The sequence below is a fragment of the Drosophila gunungcola genome, assembly GCF_025200985.1.
Source record: "Drosophila gunungcola strain Sukarami chromosome X unlocalized genomic scaffold, Dgunungcola_SK_2 000021F, whole genome shotgun sequence".
Taxonomy (NCBI): domain Eukaryota; kingdom Metazoa; phylum Arthropoda; class Insecta; order Diptera; family Drosophilidae; genus Drosophila; species Drosophila gunungcola.
Genome location: NW_026453184.1, coordinates 191590 through 206701, shown reverse-complemented (window position 1 = coordinate 206701; position 15112 = coordinate 191590). Strand labels below are relative to the sequence as shown.

Genomic DNA, 15112 nt, shown 5'->3' with positions numbered 1-15112 from the left:
TTGGGGGGCCTGTTCGAGTGTATCGATGAGTGAGACAGCGCCGTTGAATGCCCTTAATGAGAAATCGTTTTAATTGAGTTTGCATGTTTATGGCTGCCTTTTCACTTGAGCATCGCCTACACTTTTTGCGTGGGCGAGAGTGTGTGGCTAGGCTACTCCTTCTCCTTGTCCACATCCACAGCAATCACTTTAAAAGCCAAACCTTTGAGAGGGTTTTTCTGGTGGCAGTGGTGGGAGGGGAGGGGAGGGGGGTGGGGGATACTTTTGGTGCCCGAAGAGGTCAGCCACATATTGTCATGTACAATGGCATCGTTTGCGGGTTGGATTTGGATCCCGGCAACAACAAGATGTAACCACATGCTGCTGCTCCTGATGAGGGTCAATTGTCCATTAGTGTGTGTGTGTGTGTTTATGTCCTTGCTACCCTCCTGGTGGGAGTTGTTTTCATGTGGGTGGTGGCTGGGGCCCATCTTCGAGGGGCAACATGTGGGGCTGGCACAACTTCTGACATGCCACTGCCACCAAAGATCCACTTTTGGGGTGGTTCCAGACGCTTCTGCTGCATCTGCGGCATAATTATTTGTTGATTATGTAAATTCGGAACTCCATTGATAGTGGCTTAATCCCAGCGACTGGAGTTCGCCATCGACTGAAAGGACAAAGGCGTGGTCCTTAAATAACCAACTGTCGGATTATGCACATTAGTTGGTTGTTTAAACTCATTTAAACTTTTCGCTACCTTAAGGAATTATTTCAGTTTTTCTTTAAACATGATGTGTGAACTGACTATTATGAATTTAATTATACGTATTTTTTCCGAAGAACTATTTTAAAGCATACTTTTTAGGGCGTTTGCTCAAGAAAAAGTAATGCTATTTTGGTTTAGGTATAAGAATTACTTAATAACTTTTAATACAGGAAATCAGATTAAAAAAAAAAACATTTTTAGCGAAATTGATTTTTCTTCAATACAATATATATATACTCTTAAGGAGAATTAAATTTTTTTATAATAATAACTATACAAATTAAAAAATACAAAAACAAATTAATAACACACAACTAAGTAGACCTGCAACGTTTCTAATCCAATTATTTCAGGGAAATACCCTTTAGATGGAGCTTAAGTAAAACTGGAACTCTTGCATATAAATGCAGCTAAGCAGAGACTTTTGGCGTCAGCATTTATATTTATCCATGCTGGATAAAAAGACAAGGGAAAAGGGGGTTAAGAGCGGCTGTTTGTGCAACAAAGCAAATTGCTGTAATCCATTTTCCGGGCGCATCAGCTGCTGTTTCTGTTACTGCTACTGCTGCAGCTTTTCCTTTTCGCCCGCCGCTGGCCATCAAATGAAATGGATTTTTATTAGATTTTGCTTGTAAAGAAGATTTAAATTTATTTCGTTTTTGTTGGCTCCGCTTGTTTATACCCGGAAAAAACAGTTGTTCCTTGCGCTTTCTCCTACTTGTTGTTCTTATTTATTTGTTTTTTATTTCATGCTTTCCGTATTTGGTATCTTTCGCTCAGTTTGTTTACTCCTTTCACTGCTTTTTTGTGGAAGATAAATGACGATCCGTTTTTTTTTTTTTTTTGAAAAGAAGTTTCGCGGTAGCAAAATCAAGGGTTTAACTATACTCTTACCGAAAAACAAAAGTATTCTTCTAGATTTCTTAATTTTTTGTTGGTTTTGGCTTAAGTTTGGCAAATCCACAATGTTTTAAAAGGTATATTAATCTTTTAATTTGTCTGGTTGGTTTCAGGTTACTTAGTCTAACGACAATATTTTAGACACAAAGTAAGCCATACTTTAAACATGGATATTAAATCGAAAATTTCACTTATATTTGGCTCTATTTCTAGAAACGAAAATTAATAAAATAATGTAAAAGGTTAATTTTAAAGGTAAATTATAGTACTTTTTAATGTCTTCATGTGACTACTTAAAACTAATTACTTTTATACTATAAGTTCGTTATTTCCTTAATACTAACATACTTTATTAAATTAATTTTCCCCATCGTTACCCTACTATATTTTCCCTTGATTTATTACAAGTGCTGTTTATAAGTCCCAACCCGTTGGTCCATTTCCATTACGTAGACTGCATCCAAAATCCGCTGTGGTCCATACTAAATCCCAAAAATCATGGATTGGCCAAGCAGACGACACTCGACGATTGCAATTACAACATGTTAAGCATGGATTTCAATCGGTCCGGCCCCCCGATATTCTGATTTTCCGGGTCCGGGCCATGTCAGCACAAACAAAATGCTGCGGGGCGAGGATTTGGGGTGAAACTGGCGCCCTGTCCGGACTATAAAATGTGCAACTAATACGATTACCAGACGAGACGGGACGGGACGGGCGGAGTGGAGTGGAGTGGAGTCCGGGTGAAAAAGTCCGTGAGTTGCAGCTTTAATGTGGGCAGAAGCTGGCAGAAAATGGGGACGACTTCTTGGGTTCCGGGGGGTTAGCTTAGTCAAATATATTTTAAATTATGATAAATTGACTTTCGGCTAAGGAAGTTGACTTTGCAACATCAATGCTGGCGCAAATTTCAGCTCAAAGTTCAAGTCTACACTAGTGAAAAAAATGTAACGGTTATTTCGGGTTTTTATTTCTAAAAAAAAAAAAAAAAAAAGTATTCCTTATAAAAAGTTTTTTGTGTCAAATTATATATGGAGTTTTTTTTATATTGAAAGCAATTTTGGCAGATTATTTATTATTATAGACTAAAATTTAATATTCAATGCTTAATTTACTTTGAAAAACTAATATTAATTTTTAATTTCAAAAGGCTAACGGTTACTAATGAAAATGTAGAGTAATGATATTATTGATATTTTTTCTCTGTGCAGTTTTTCTTCAGTATGCAGTAGTTTAGGTGGTTGGGTGGTGGTGCTCCTTGTTTGTCGTTTGCTTGCCGGCCTGCTTTTCTGCTCTTCTGCTCTTCTCTTGTCATCTTATTATGCAGAGTATGGCAAAGCGTGACAATGAGACAATGTCGTCAGCGTCCACCCCACATCCTCATCCACATCCGCATCCGCATCCTCGTCCACATCCGCATCCGCAAGTGCATTAACCGGAGACTCAAGGCAGCGCGTGCTAGTTGAATTTATTGCAAAACACTCCCCCAAACACAACTGGATTCTCTGTCCGAGAGCAATTTGCAGTTTTACGCTTACTTAAATTGTGTCTAAAATGACAAGGGGTTGCTACCGCTTGGCTCCCCAAAAAAAAACAAAAAAATTATATTATATAAAAGGGGTAACAACAGAACATTACGAAACCCAGAAGCCCAGAAAGGCACCCATTTCCCGGGGGGGGGCTTACAATTTTTATTGTTATGTGTTTCATTTTTCAAAACCATTTTAAGCGTTATGTTTATGTCGGTTTGCTGTTTCGGTTTCCCCACAATCGATATAAATATTCCGGCGGCATAGAAATTGAAAATTATGATGGTGCCGAGTGGATTTGTTGCTTGGTTTCTCCAAGTTGTTATTTACTCGAATAACTCTCCCCGTTTGTCCGATAAATCACCATACTTTTATTTATCAAGCTTTTATTTGACTATCTATAAGATAAGCTTATAAACCCATTTCAAGACATTATTTTAAGACACACTTAGTTATTCTTGAAAAATATTATAAATATGTCTACGTAAACGTTGAAAATTTGCCTTAAAAATTCAAAAAGGTAATTTTAACAAAAAAGTATTGCATATATATATATTTAAATTTGGACTTCAAAAGCTAAAATAATTATAATCGCCCCTTAAATATTAGCAAAAGTCAACTAAATTATTTTTACAATCCCTTTAAGTGATACTCTAAGCTAAGCATTGATTGCCAATGAAGATAATATAATATGGAAGTGTCCCGGATTTTGGCACTTTCCCGCCAGCAATAAAACATAATACGCTTAAAGCCCTAATAATAAGAGGTTTGTGGGGTTCTAAAGTGGTTTTTTGGATCGAATAAGGAATGCGTTTCTGCCCTCGTCATCGATTGACATGATTTGCATTTGAAAATCTTGTGGAAATTAAAAAAGGGAAAACAAAAAGGGAGACGACCGCAGCTATCGGGCGTTCGAATCTCGTGTAAGCCGAAATACACACATACTACACAATATATATGTAGGATATATGTTTATATGTCCATCCCCCAAGTGAAATACCACCCCCAAAATGCAATAGCCCCCTACTATGTGTGTTATTCGAGACAAAGTCTGCGGCCTGTTACGTAATGTGATAAGAATGCGGACCAAACAGTCATCCCCATGGGTTCCCTGTCCATACATATAGTATATGTCGGATATATGGGACTGCTTTTACTTTTAACTCGATTTACATAATTTTATTTGTTTTCATTTGCGCTGCTCAAACAGGAATTCTTTTTTCTTGCAAATTTTCAATTGAATTTTGACTTAAGTGTCGAGTGCCGTCAGTGGGAAAGCCTTTTGGAAAATTCGTCACGCTGGCTAAGAATAGAAATCTATATGGGCGAAACAAAATCTGACAAATAGCTGAGATTTGCCACTTTATGAGGGGGTCTTTTTTACGGTCTTACCTGACCAGCCAGCCATAGCAGGTTTGGATTTTTGTGGGGAGCGCCGGAAGAATGACTCACTTCATGCGTAAATTTGAGTGGACATTTGGAGAGTTTCCTTTTGTTGGCCAAAGCCGCCTGCTAATTGCCTCAACTTTTGTCCCACAAAAAAAAAGGCAAAAGCACTGGCAAAATTCCCATTTATGGGGATGGTAGATGGTAGTTGTAATACCAGGTACCAGGAATATCGGGGAATTGTGTGAGACGCGAAATGCGCAACATTGAAGCATCCGCCAAAGGAATTTCCTGCTGACATTTTTTAATTTTACACTTGACTGACTGGAGGACGCGGGGGACACGGCATTGCCGGTGGACCCCAGGATATAGCCTTCCCCCTGGATTAAATCAGATTATTCAGGGGGACGCGGACGGCTGGGTGGAGCGAAGGATAGTATCAGCTCAAATATAAATATTTTTCTCATATTTGTATGGCTAAAAAAAATGCATATAAAATCCATTTTCCATCAATGGATATTGACCAGGCGATAGTGCCTGAAAGTGGAATCAAAGAGATTTTCAAATGGGATTTCGCTCATCAATCGTAAAATAAGCTAAGACTTAACATAACAAGTCCTAAATGCAAAAATGGTTTTACTTAAAGTAGTTAGCTAATAAAATTCTTAAATGTTTTCTTTATTTTAGTTTATACAATTTTAAGTACTTGTATTATTTAAATTCATCGATTATATTCTCGGATTATTCTACAGATTTTAATTTCTAAAAACTGCTACCCTTTTTCTTGTCTTGCTTCAATAATTCTTCAATTCTTCAATAATTCCATAGCAATCATTTTCATTTCACTGATTACAAAACCAACTATGGTATTTCCCAACGACGTTCTGACTTTGTTATGGAGAATAGATTCTGGCTCTTGAGATGACCCCTCATTGTGAAGGGTCCAAGTCTCAAAATCTATGCAAATTGTTCTTCCTTTCGCTCTCATTTCGATAATTATGCAGTAATCCGCCCTTTTGCCTGTTGCTAACAGTACATATTTACACAGGGTGCCCGGAAAATTCAGGGAAAATCACCACCCACAGCCCACTGAAGTTGTCTGCTGCATCAGCATGTTCCGGAGTCGGTATCGTACACTCATTGAATGTTATGAAGTCATTTGCATATTTGTTGTTTATGTTGAAAACAAGATTTCGTTATTAACTTTGCTTAATTTGTTTGCCAACGAAAATGAAAATGGAAAGCAAGAGGAATAGAGGGGAAAGGCGGGGAAAAGCGTGAAAAACGAAAGCGAATTGAGCCATTGGGCCGAGAGCCTGGAGAAGCCAAAAAAAATTCTGTTGACCGAAGCTGTTTCTTTGCTTCAATGGGTTCCGAATTTGATTGCCCCGCTCTTTTATACCGAAAATAATTTGGGTAATACATTGGGAATATTAAGTAAAAGCAGTATACATTAATAATAGAGAGCCAAATTTAACTCAATTAACTAAAATTCCAAAATTACAAATTAAAAATCAAATAGATAAAAAACGATGCATTACCAAAGTGTTAGGATATTACTTTACAAATATACATTTTAGAAAAAAAAATTGTGTTTCTTTAAAATTTTTAAATTTAACAAAATTTGTTGTCTCTGTAAATTAAGGACCCTTATTAATTGCAATTTGGATTGTGCATCCCTTAACCCTCCATCCATTTTCAAACCGCAACCCCAACCCTTGCAACCCAATCCCCATTTCAAACCCAAAATCCGAATCCCAAACCAAATCGCAATTCAGAAAACTCCTCGAGAACAACGAGGCAACAAAGGGCCCAAAAGGAAGCCATAAATAATGCCAAGTACTGTCTGCTCTCTCCGAGTTGTCCGTCTGAGATCCGAATGTCCGGACTTTGGACGGGAAATTTGTGTTCCATTTAATTGCTGGCGGAATGGGACGAATGAGGATGAGGGGGGGGGGGGGGGGGGGGGGTGGCGATAAGATTGCGCCGAGATGGAATGAAATGCTTAAGTGGAAATTTTAGTTTGCATAAATTATGCGGCAAACGTGCAGACTGACCCCAAGCGAAGAGGTTGTGCTGCTGGTGGAACCCCAATTGATATAGGCGGCTTTTCCAGGGAGATTTTTCAGATCTTAACTTCTAAGTCGTTTCTTTTGCTCAATTAGGGCGTTTCAACTACGTTCTTTGTTCGCAATCTTAAACTATTTCTAGACAGCGGGTTTGATAATCATGTTTAAAAGGATCTTACAAATATTTGGAAAATAAAATTTGTACGTAAAAACATACGGAATAAAAAACAACATATTTGAAAAGTTTGATAGGTATGGTTTGATTTCTCAATTGTTTAAACATTTTGTTTATATTCCGTTTCTTTGTCTATATGAAAGTGAAACTGGAATAATTTCAAAAGATATGGCTGCTGCCAATCATATTTCACTGAAATATAGTTTTAATATCAGAGCGCGAGCTAAGCCAGAAACACCAAAAGATGTTTGAACTAAATTGGATGAGTACATTCAGAATCCGTAGTCGAACATGATTACCGAAATCAATTGTTGACACATGTTAAATTATTTATATTGGTTATTTTTGTATCAAGTCATTTAAATTTTTATTTAACCCGTTTTAAACACTTTATTTATTTTTTAGAAAAGAAAAAAAGTATTTTTTGTTTAAAATAATTTGTTAGCTGTGTCAGCAAGTTATGTAAAAAAAAATTGTATTTTAAAAAGAGTTATTTTAACATGTTTTTCTCACTTCCTTAGTTTCTCATTTGATTTTTTGGGGTGTTGAGGTCTAGGGCCATAATGCCTATTCGACAGTCTGCTCTTGCCCAAAACACTTGGAAACTCCCTCCCTCTCTTTTTCTGCCTGTCTGTGGATTGTCTCGACGGCTCTCTGGTTTCTGTTGCCCTTTGAGTTGGGTCGAAAGCATCCTCCACAGCTCCTCCTAAAACTTTCCCTTTTTCCCCACTACTCGGCACATCCGGTTACATCCTCATACACATCCGCACACATATCGGATGTTGCTTTGTTTGGCCAACTAAAGGGCGTTTCCGTGGCGATTTCCACCTGCTTTAATCCGCGCTTGATGTCATTGGATTAGGAATCGTTACGGAAATGCTGGGAAATGCACTAGCATCAGCGTGATCGTCTTCATAAACTGGAAAGCAATTTCCGTTCATCCAAAGGCAATAAAACTTTTACTTCAACTGCAGGCCTCTCAACTCAACATCAACTTTAGCTTCGCAGCTAAAATAAAAAAAAGGCCTGAAATAATAGCCGCAAAGTATGCATTGGCAAAAACTCTAGTCCGGCAACCCTGAAAAGTTTACCAAAACCGTCTTGACCAGAGCAAAAAGTTGATATCATCTTGCTCTTGCTCTTGCACTTGGAGTCGTAGAACCAAATGGAAGCAAAAACTTGCAGCATATATTGCGGCGTACCAAAAGCAAAAAGAAAGCATCAACAACTGCGGTAACATAAGAAAATCGAAAACATAGGTACAGTTGGTATCTGATAGGCCGAATATTTTGCAGCTTAGCCCCTATAGTAAACAAACATCTATTAAAAAAAAAAAAAAAAATTGAAAGTCAACTAGAAACTCTCCTACAAGAATTTGGTCCTTTAAGCCGGATGATGGGAGAAAAATCAATAAGTCCCATTACCAGTTTTGGGATCCTATAACTATTGAACTCTTGTGTGAGTAGATCTTTCTCAGGGTACATTTTTGCCTTTACAATCAAACCTATGCACCGCCTGTACTGCAACTCCAAGTCTCGACAAGAAGGGATTCTTACGTGGCGAAAACAAGTTCAAGTTAAAGAAGTTGAACTGTTAGACGAAAGGAAAAACTTTGCGGACTGGGACGAAAGTAAAAACGAAGCCTCCGTAGCTCGGACAGTCCACTGTCAAAACTTTTTTGATTATCTTAATTGCGATTACGGAAAGCCCCATGCCCCCAAATAGAGGAAACAAAAAACCCCAAGAAAAAAATAAACCCACCCGATGCGTGCATAACCCCAAAAAGCAGTCGGACAGACAGACAGACAAATGGTTGGGCAAATACAATATATACAATCGGGCGGGGAGTTGTCTTTTTGGGGCCGGGGCAAGTGTCTGCTTCATCCGCAGAGCTGAAATTAACAAGATTGACCCCCTCGCCGCTGAACTGTAACTGTGGCGGGCAATGAAAGAAATTGGGCTATCAAAAGGAGTTCTGGGGGGTAGGAAAACCAAAAAGAAAACTTTCCGGGAAACGGATAAACAAAGTTTGTCTCTTCTTTTTGTCCACTGCAATTACAAGAACTGACCGCTGAAGTTCAGACCTCGGGCCAAAGTCAGTTCCCAGAGGAGTGCCACCCGATAATCGCAATTCGAAAATAATAATAATAGTTTTCCCTCCTCTCCACCCCGTTCAATGATTATCTATGGGACAGGGAAAACTCTCCGAAGACAACCCCCCAATAAATCTGGTCAATCGATGGCACCAAGGTTTGGATATTGAAGTATATGTCGACTCAATAACTGAAAATCGAAATAATGATAGGCTGACTATTTTTTCCTCTTTTTTATACAACATAAGTTTAAAAATAAAACCTCCAAAAGATTTATGAATTAATGAAATTGTATTTTATTGACATAACAAAATTAATGTAAAATAAAATATTACAAATTCTAAACGAAAAGAAACAAAAAAAAAACATTTTATTTATTACATTTTGTTAAATTAGTAGGCACGAAATTGTTTTAAAGAAACATTTTTAATAGACTTGTTAAACTTGGAGGGCTATGATTTATGGTAAACGTTCTTTCTTTCTTACGCATGGAGAGATTTAAATGTTTAAAAGTGGATATTATTTCTATAAAATTGACGTCTACCATGAAAATTTATCTTGGAAAATCCCTCAAAATATGCAGAAAGTGTTCAGTGAATCGATTGACCGATAGCCCAGCTATCGATGTGAAACCGAGTGGCACCGGAAAGTATGCAATGGATTTTTAATTGCACTTGATGCCACGACTCAATGGGCAAATCAACATTCATGGCATGGCACAAAATTTCCGAGGTGAATCAGCCCGTGCAAACACGCACTCTCACACACACACACGCACTACCATCTGCCCTCACACAGACGCAAATTCACACACAGATACACACTAACACGCACAGAGAGAGGTGAGTGCTTACAAACCATGAAATGCTTTTGGCCTGAAACTGTTTGCTGCATCAGCATCGGCAGCAAAAAAACAAACAAGAACTCGAATTATTATTATGATTACCATTAGCTGTTAGTAAGGTAGATGTGTGTGAATACTCCGCAATTTTTGGGTTTCGCAAATGTTGCAATAGGTTCCCTAAAACTCCGCCAAATGTTCCCATTGACAGCTGAAAAAGCATTTTCATGTCAATGCAGCGAATATTCCGAATATATGTATATAGTACGAACTTTCACAACTGGGTGACAGACATGTGGGTTTTCGAATGGGGACAATTTAAATTTATATTAATGATATACTCCGTATGCATTGAGAGGATAATTCAATGCTAGGTTTATGATTCACAAATTCTGGAAATAATATAGTGAATTAAAATTAAAGTTGATGAATAAATTTAGCTAATTTTTAAAAGAGAATCAAGGTCTTTTGTTGATAAAAGATAAAAAAAAAATGTCTTAAGGTAATTATCAGCAAGCAATGGTGTGTATGAATAAATTTAAGCAATGCAAAAAAAAATAAATGCCTGGGCTTAATAAAATTCTGCATGCACAAAAGAACGAACGTGAAAGTGCTCACTATGGTAAATTTTTAATATATTTTTTTCCACATTAGTGCAATAAAAAGCAAAAACGTACGTGTTAGGTCTTACAAATGTTTACACAATCCTATTCTTACATTTTCAATTTGTGAATATAAAATGAAATTGAAACATACAAAACAAAATAAAATGGAATTGGGGAGAATGGACTTAATGGATTTTTTTTTATCGAATAAATGAATTTCAAAGCAATTAATAAAACATGGCAGGTTTAACTACAACGATAAAATAGATTTTAGTTAAACATGACAGCTTAAATTAAAAGCAAGAAGAAAAATGAAGTGGCGTCCGAGCACGAATTATGACGTAGATCATACAATTCCTGCTCAGGTGCTACTTAATTTTTGTCTTCCTGTTCGCGGCTTAAGTTTCCCCGGTTCTCCCCTGCATTCTCACCTGCAATGGCAGCAATGACAGGATAAACCACTTTGTGCGGGTCCAAGGACACCCGATCACCCCTTATGCAAATAATGGGCGCAATGTGTCACTGAGCCACCAGCTGACAGTTTTGGATGAAGTGTCGCTGACAGGACGCGAATGCGGAAGTAGAAGCTAGTGACTGCTTTGCTACACGGTATAAAGGATCAAACCACACATTGACACACCACACAGCACACCACACCTCACACCCAAATGTGTGAACATAAAATGTATAAAATATTGGCTGTCTACACGAATTCTAGGCAAGAAACCAAACCGAACCGAACTGAACTGAAGCGGGGAATTCAATTTATATGCAAATGATATGCGAGGCGGGCTGAAGACAGCCAACAAACCCAAAACCCAATATCAAATACCAAAACTGAATTTGAAACCTAGCCCAAAAGCCGATGCGTGGAGGCGTTGAGCTATTTGAATTTTAATTATATTTATTAAAAATGTAATTATGTAAAAAGAGAAGAGAGGAGAGAGAGACACGGCGGCGGCGGCGGCCAGAGAAAATGCAATAAATAAAAATATCCGTCCATCCATCCAAGCCAATTTGCTTGGTCCTTTATTCAGGTAAAGTAGCGTACGCCCTCCGCCGAATCGTCCCTCACATCGTAAAATGTGGGCAGTGAGTAGGTGGGCTTGTTATAGCTCTTACGTTCGTAGCTTTTTCGGTTGGGTTTTGCGGTGACTTCCTCCGATTCCTCGTACTCCCCTTCGGTTACCACCTCCTCCTCCTCCTCTGAATAATAGCCAGCGTTAGTTTCATCGTGGTAGCCGTAGCAAGGCTTCACTGTGGCCTTCTTCTTTGGCTTGCTCTTTTTGCCAGTCTTCTTGGACAGCTTGGTCTCGAAAAGTGACAGCTCCTTCTCCTTCTTGGCCTCGAAGAAGGACAACTCCTTTTCTTTCTTTTCGTCCCACCACTGCTTGAACTTCTCCCACTCGTCCGCTTTCTTCTCAACCTTGGCCTCCTCTTTTTCGGTGAACAAATTGAGGATATCCAGCTTCTTGAGCAGCTCCTTCTGCTTTTTGCCATCGAACCAGTCCAGCTTAGCCTCATCCTTGTCCTCCTTTGCCTCTAGAGCCGCCTCCAGATTGGGCAGTTTCAAGAACCATCCGTGGGCCGTTTGCAAAGCTGCGGGTGTTTTTTTTTTTGTTCCCCAAAATTTGACAGTGTTATAAGCTATTGTCCCATTCTGTGTGCTCCTTGTTAAAACTCACCCAAACAGGCCATCGCCAGCAGCATAAGTTGTTGTCCAAATCTAAGCATTGTCTTTTGGCTTTCGGTTCTTGGACTCTTCTTCGGTTTCTGTTTGGTCCCAAGCAGCTGGTCTGGCTACTTATAACCCGAAAATCCGAGCCACTGCATCTGGAAGCACGTGCTGCGATAAGCACGTGCATTTTGGCCAAGCAATCTATCAAGCTTGCGGCATATTTGGGCCTTCAGCGATACTGGGACTTCGACTGGGTTCAATGCTCTGCCTTTACTTAGAAAAAAAATTCTTCTTTAAAATAAGTGCAGGACACATTTTCATTACCTTTAAAAACCAAGTAATAAAAGTAAATACTAAGTATAAAATATTTGTGTTAAAATTGATGATAAGAATTGATTTAAGTATTTACCAGTTATAAGAACTTACAAAACCAGTTTCAATATGTAATAAAGAGATTTGAAAATATATACACGCATTTAATTTCGAGAAGAAAATTTTTCTGCCCAATTTCAGAGCTCTGATACTCCATTTTCGAGACAAGATTTCGCTCAGTGTAAGATTTAGTCTGTCCCTTGGTCAGCTGTCACTTTGATTAGTCTGACAGTTATTTAGCAAAGACGGGGAGAATGGCATCTTTGGCAATGTTGGCCAAGATTTTAATGCGATGGCTTGCGACTCGAAAAGCAGGCGCTGCTAATTGACTCGACCATTATCCTGGGGGTGGTGGTGGTATATGGTGTTGCCTGGCTTGCTTTTGCTGATGTGTTGAAAGTGGAAGTTAAATTGTATTTGTTCAGTGCGCCTCGTGCACATGGAAACCAGAGAAGGGGGGCGCCTTTGACTCTAAACTGTGTGCGTGTGTGTGTGTGTGTGTATGTTTGTGTTGGGCAAACAGTTTGCCAAATTAATTGCACACCAACTGTTTATTTGCCTGTTTGTCCGTTTGTGTTTTATGAGTTTCTCCCTGGTTTCCCTTCAGGTTGGAAGTTTCTGTTTCCATTTTGCCCACCCCATTTGCGTCCACTAACTTGCCTCGTTAATGAGGCCTGCCAGATTGGAATGTATTGCTGTTGAGTTGTCACAGCTTTTTGCCACACAAAAATAATTATCTTCTTCGGTTGAATAGAGATTTTGTGCATGGAAATACGATGCACGAAATGGACACTTAAGGCAAAAATATTCAATCTGCACAAAAGCATTGACTGAGAAAATAATTGGTCTTTCTGCATACAAGGTAATTAATAATTGTTTAATTAAACTGGAATGCTATACTGTCGACAATGGTACGGCATTTATTTCAGAATAGGTGATGCATTATTATTTTCAAACCATTTGGTTTTTGTTGCAGTAGAAACTTTAAGACTTATATCTTTGAATTAAAGCTTGCAATGTAATGTATTTAAAATAAGCTATATTTTGACTGCATGGCATTATCATACATTTTAAAATATTTTGTTGCTCTTTGTTTTCAACCTAGGTGTCGACACGCTCATTGATATGGAGACTAGCGAGATTATCAAAGTATTTGTCTGGCAGTTGTCTTATATTTTTACACTTAGAAAAATAAAGAACTAAACAATAAACATTTTTCTTTTATTAAAGTTATTCTACAACTAAGCTGATGATGTGATTTGGTTCAAAGGAAAGTCCGCAGTTATTGGGGTCAGTCTCCTGGAGTATATTTCAATCGAATCACTATTGCGGGATTCTGTTGTTTTTGATATTTCCGAGCTCCAGAGGCAGTTGCGGAAACGGTTCAAGCACAGTGTTTGAGTTTAGGATAATATCGTCGTAGTCCCCGCTAAAATCATCGCCACTCACTGTTGTTCTGGCAGTTGTTGTTGTGGTGGTGCTGCTGCTGCTAGAAGACAGTGGTGTCAAGGTGGTGCGACGACGTGGTCTCCTGCCCCTGCGTCCTTTGCGGCCCATTCGCAATCTGCGCGGTGTCTGGCTGCTCTGGTTTGTTCTTCCATAAATATTTGGATATGGCTCCATGGTGTAAACGGTGTAAGCAAGTGGTGTTGTGCTAGTGGTTGTTGTTAAAACTTCAGTGCTGGTTGTTGCTGTAGGCTGTGCTGTTGTTGAAGTCTGTGCTATTGCAGTGGTTGGTTGTGGATCTGTTGTTGATATTTGAGTGGTTGTTGTTATAGATTGTGATGTTGTGGAGGTAATTTGTGTTGTTGTTGAAGGTAGAGTTGTGGATTGTGGTGTTGTTGAAATTTGAGGTGTTGTTGTTGTTGTGGATTGTGATGTCGTTGATGGGTTTGGCGTGGTTGTTGCTGTGGATTGCGGTGTTGCTGATGTTGTTGTAGATTGCGGTGTTGTTGATGTTGTTAAGGTTTGTGGTGTTGTTGTGACTTGCGGTGTGGTCGTTGAAACTTGAGCCGTGCTTGAGGTAGATTCTGGTGTTGTTGTTGAAGTCGGAGTAATTATTGTAGAGTTTTGGGGTGTGGTTATGGATGCTAGTGAACTTGTTGTGACCACAACAACTGTTGTTGTTGGAAAATTTTGTGTGGATTGTGGCGTTGTTGTTGAAGTTTTTGTGGTTGTTGTGGATGGTGGTGTTGTTGGTGAATTTGTTGTGGTTGTTGTTTCGGCAAAAGTAGTTTTTGTCGATTGTGTGCTGGTGGATGTATCTGTAGTTGTGGTTATTGCTGCTTGTGTTGTTGTTGAATCCGTTAAGGAGGTTGTTGATGTTCCTGTTGGAGCTGTAGAGCTGGAAATGTCTGTGACATTTGATAAAGCGTCGGCAGCTGCAATTATTTCGCTAATGTTAATCGTAATGGTTTCGTTCAAGCTCGTTCCATTCGCTGACTGAAGTTGATTGTTTGAACTGATGATCGTGGCCTGAAACGAGGAATCCTGTCCCACTGTTAAGCAGACTGAAATGAGCTAAGAATTAGCATCCAAGATAAAATCATGTGAGCCAACCACTAATTACATAATGTTGTCACCACAATGAAGACAATTAAATGTTTACGTGACGGCAGCATTGTCGACGTGCTGCTTTCCTTTCCGTTTCCTTAATTAGCCCTGAGTTGAAGCCTTTAGTCGATGGTGTTGCTGCTGTTACTGGGCGTACTGCTCT

At 38.8% G+C, this 15112-nt stretch overlaps 2 protein-coding genes across 2 annotated transcripts; both read right to left on the bottom strand.

The window, feature by feature from the left end:
- Positions 1 to 11244: 11244 nt before the first annotated feature.
- On the bottom strand, positions 11245 to 12171 carry LOC128260364 (uncharacterized). The gene is made up of 2 exons (XM_052993320.1): positions 12032 to 12171; positions 11245 to 11945 (listed from the first exon to the last, which is right to left on the bottom strand). The coding sequence occupies exons 1-2, from the start codon at positions 12078 to 12080 to the stop codon at positions 11380 to 11382; spliced, it is 615 nt and encodes a 204-aa protein (XP_052849280.1). The 5' UTR covers positions 12081 to 12171; the 3' UTR covers positions 11245 to 11379.
- A 1488-nt stretch (positions 12172 to 13659) lies between these two features.
- On the bottom strand, positions 13660 to 15112 carry LOC128260363 (integumentary mucin C.1). Its single transcript, XM_052993319.1, has 2 exons — positions 14966 to 15112; positions 13660 to 14906 (listed from the first exon to the last, which is right to left on the bottom strand). The coding sequence occupies exons 1-2, from the start codon at positions 15015 to 15017 to the stop codon at positions 13720 to 13722; spliced, it is 1239 nt and encodes a 412-aa protein (XP_052849279.1). The 5' UTR covers positions 15018 to 15112; the 3' UTR covers positions 13660 to 13719.

What these genes read in the sequence shown, in the direction of transcription:
- LOC128260363 (XM_052993319.1), bottom strand. Translation starts at nt 15,017, where the DNA reads ATGCTGCCGTCACGTAAACATTTAATTGTCTTCATTGTGGTGACAACA. An exon ending in CATTGTGGTGACAACATTAT is followed by an intron (nt 14,907 to 14,965) that starts GTAATTAGTGGT and finishes AGCTCATTTCAG; the next exon opens with TCTGCTTAACAGTGGGACAG.
- LOC128260364 (XM_052993320.1), bottom strand. Translation starts at nt 12,080, where the DNA reads ATGCTTAGATTTGGACAACAACTTATGCTGCTGGCGATGGCCTGTTTG. An exon ending in GCTGGCGATGGCCTGTTTGG is followed by an intron (nt 11,946 to 12,031) that starts GTGAGTTTTAAC and finishes AAACACCCGCAG; the next exon opens with CTTTGCAAACGGCCCACGGA.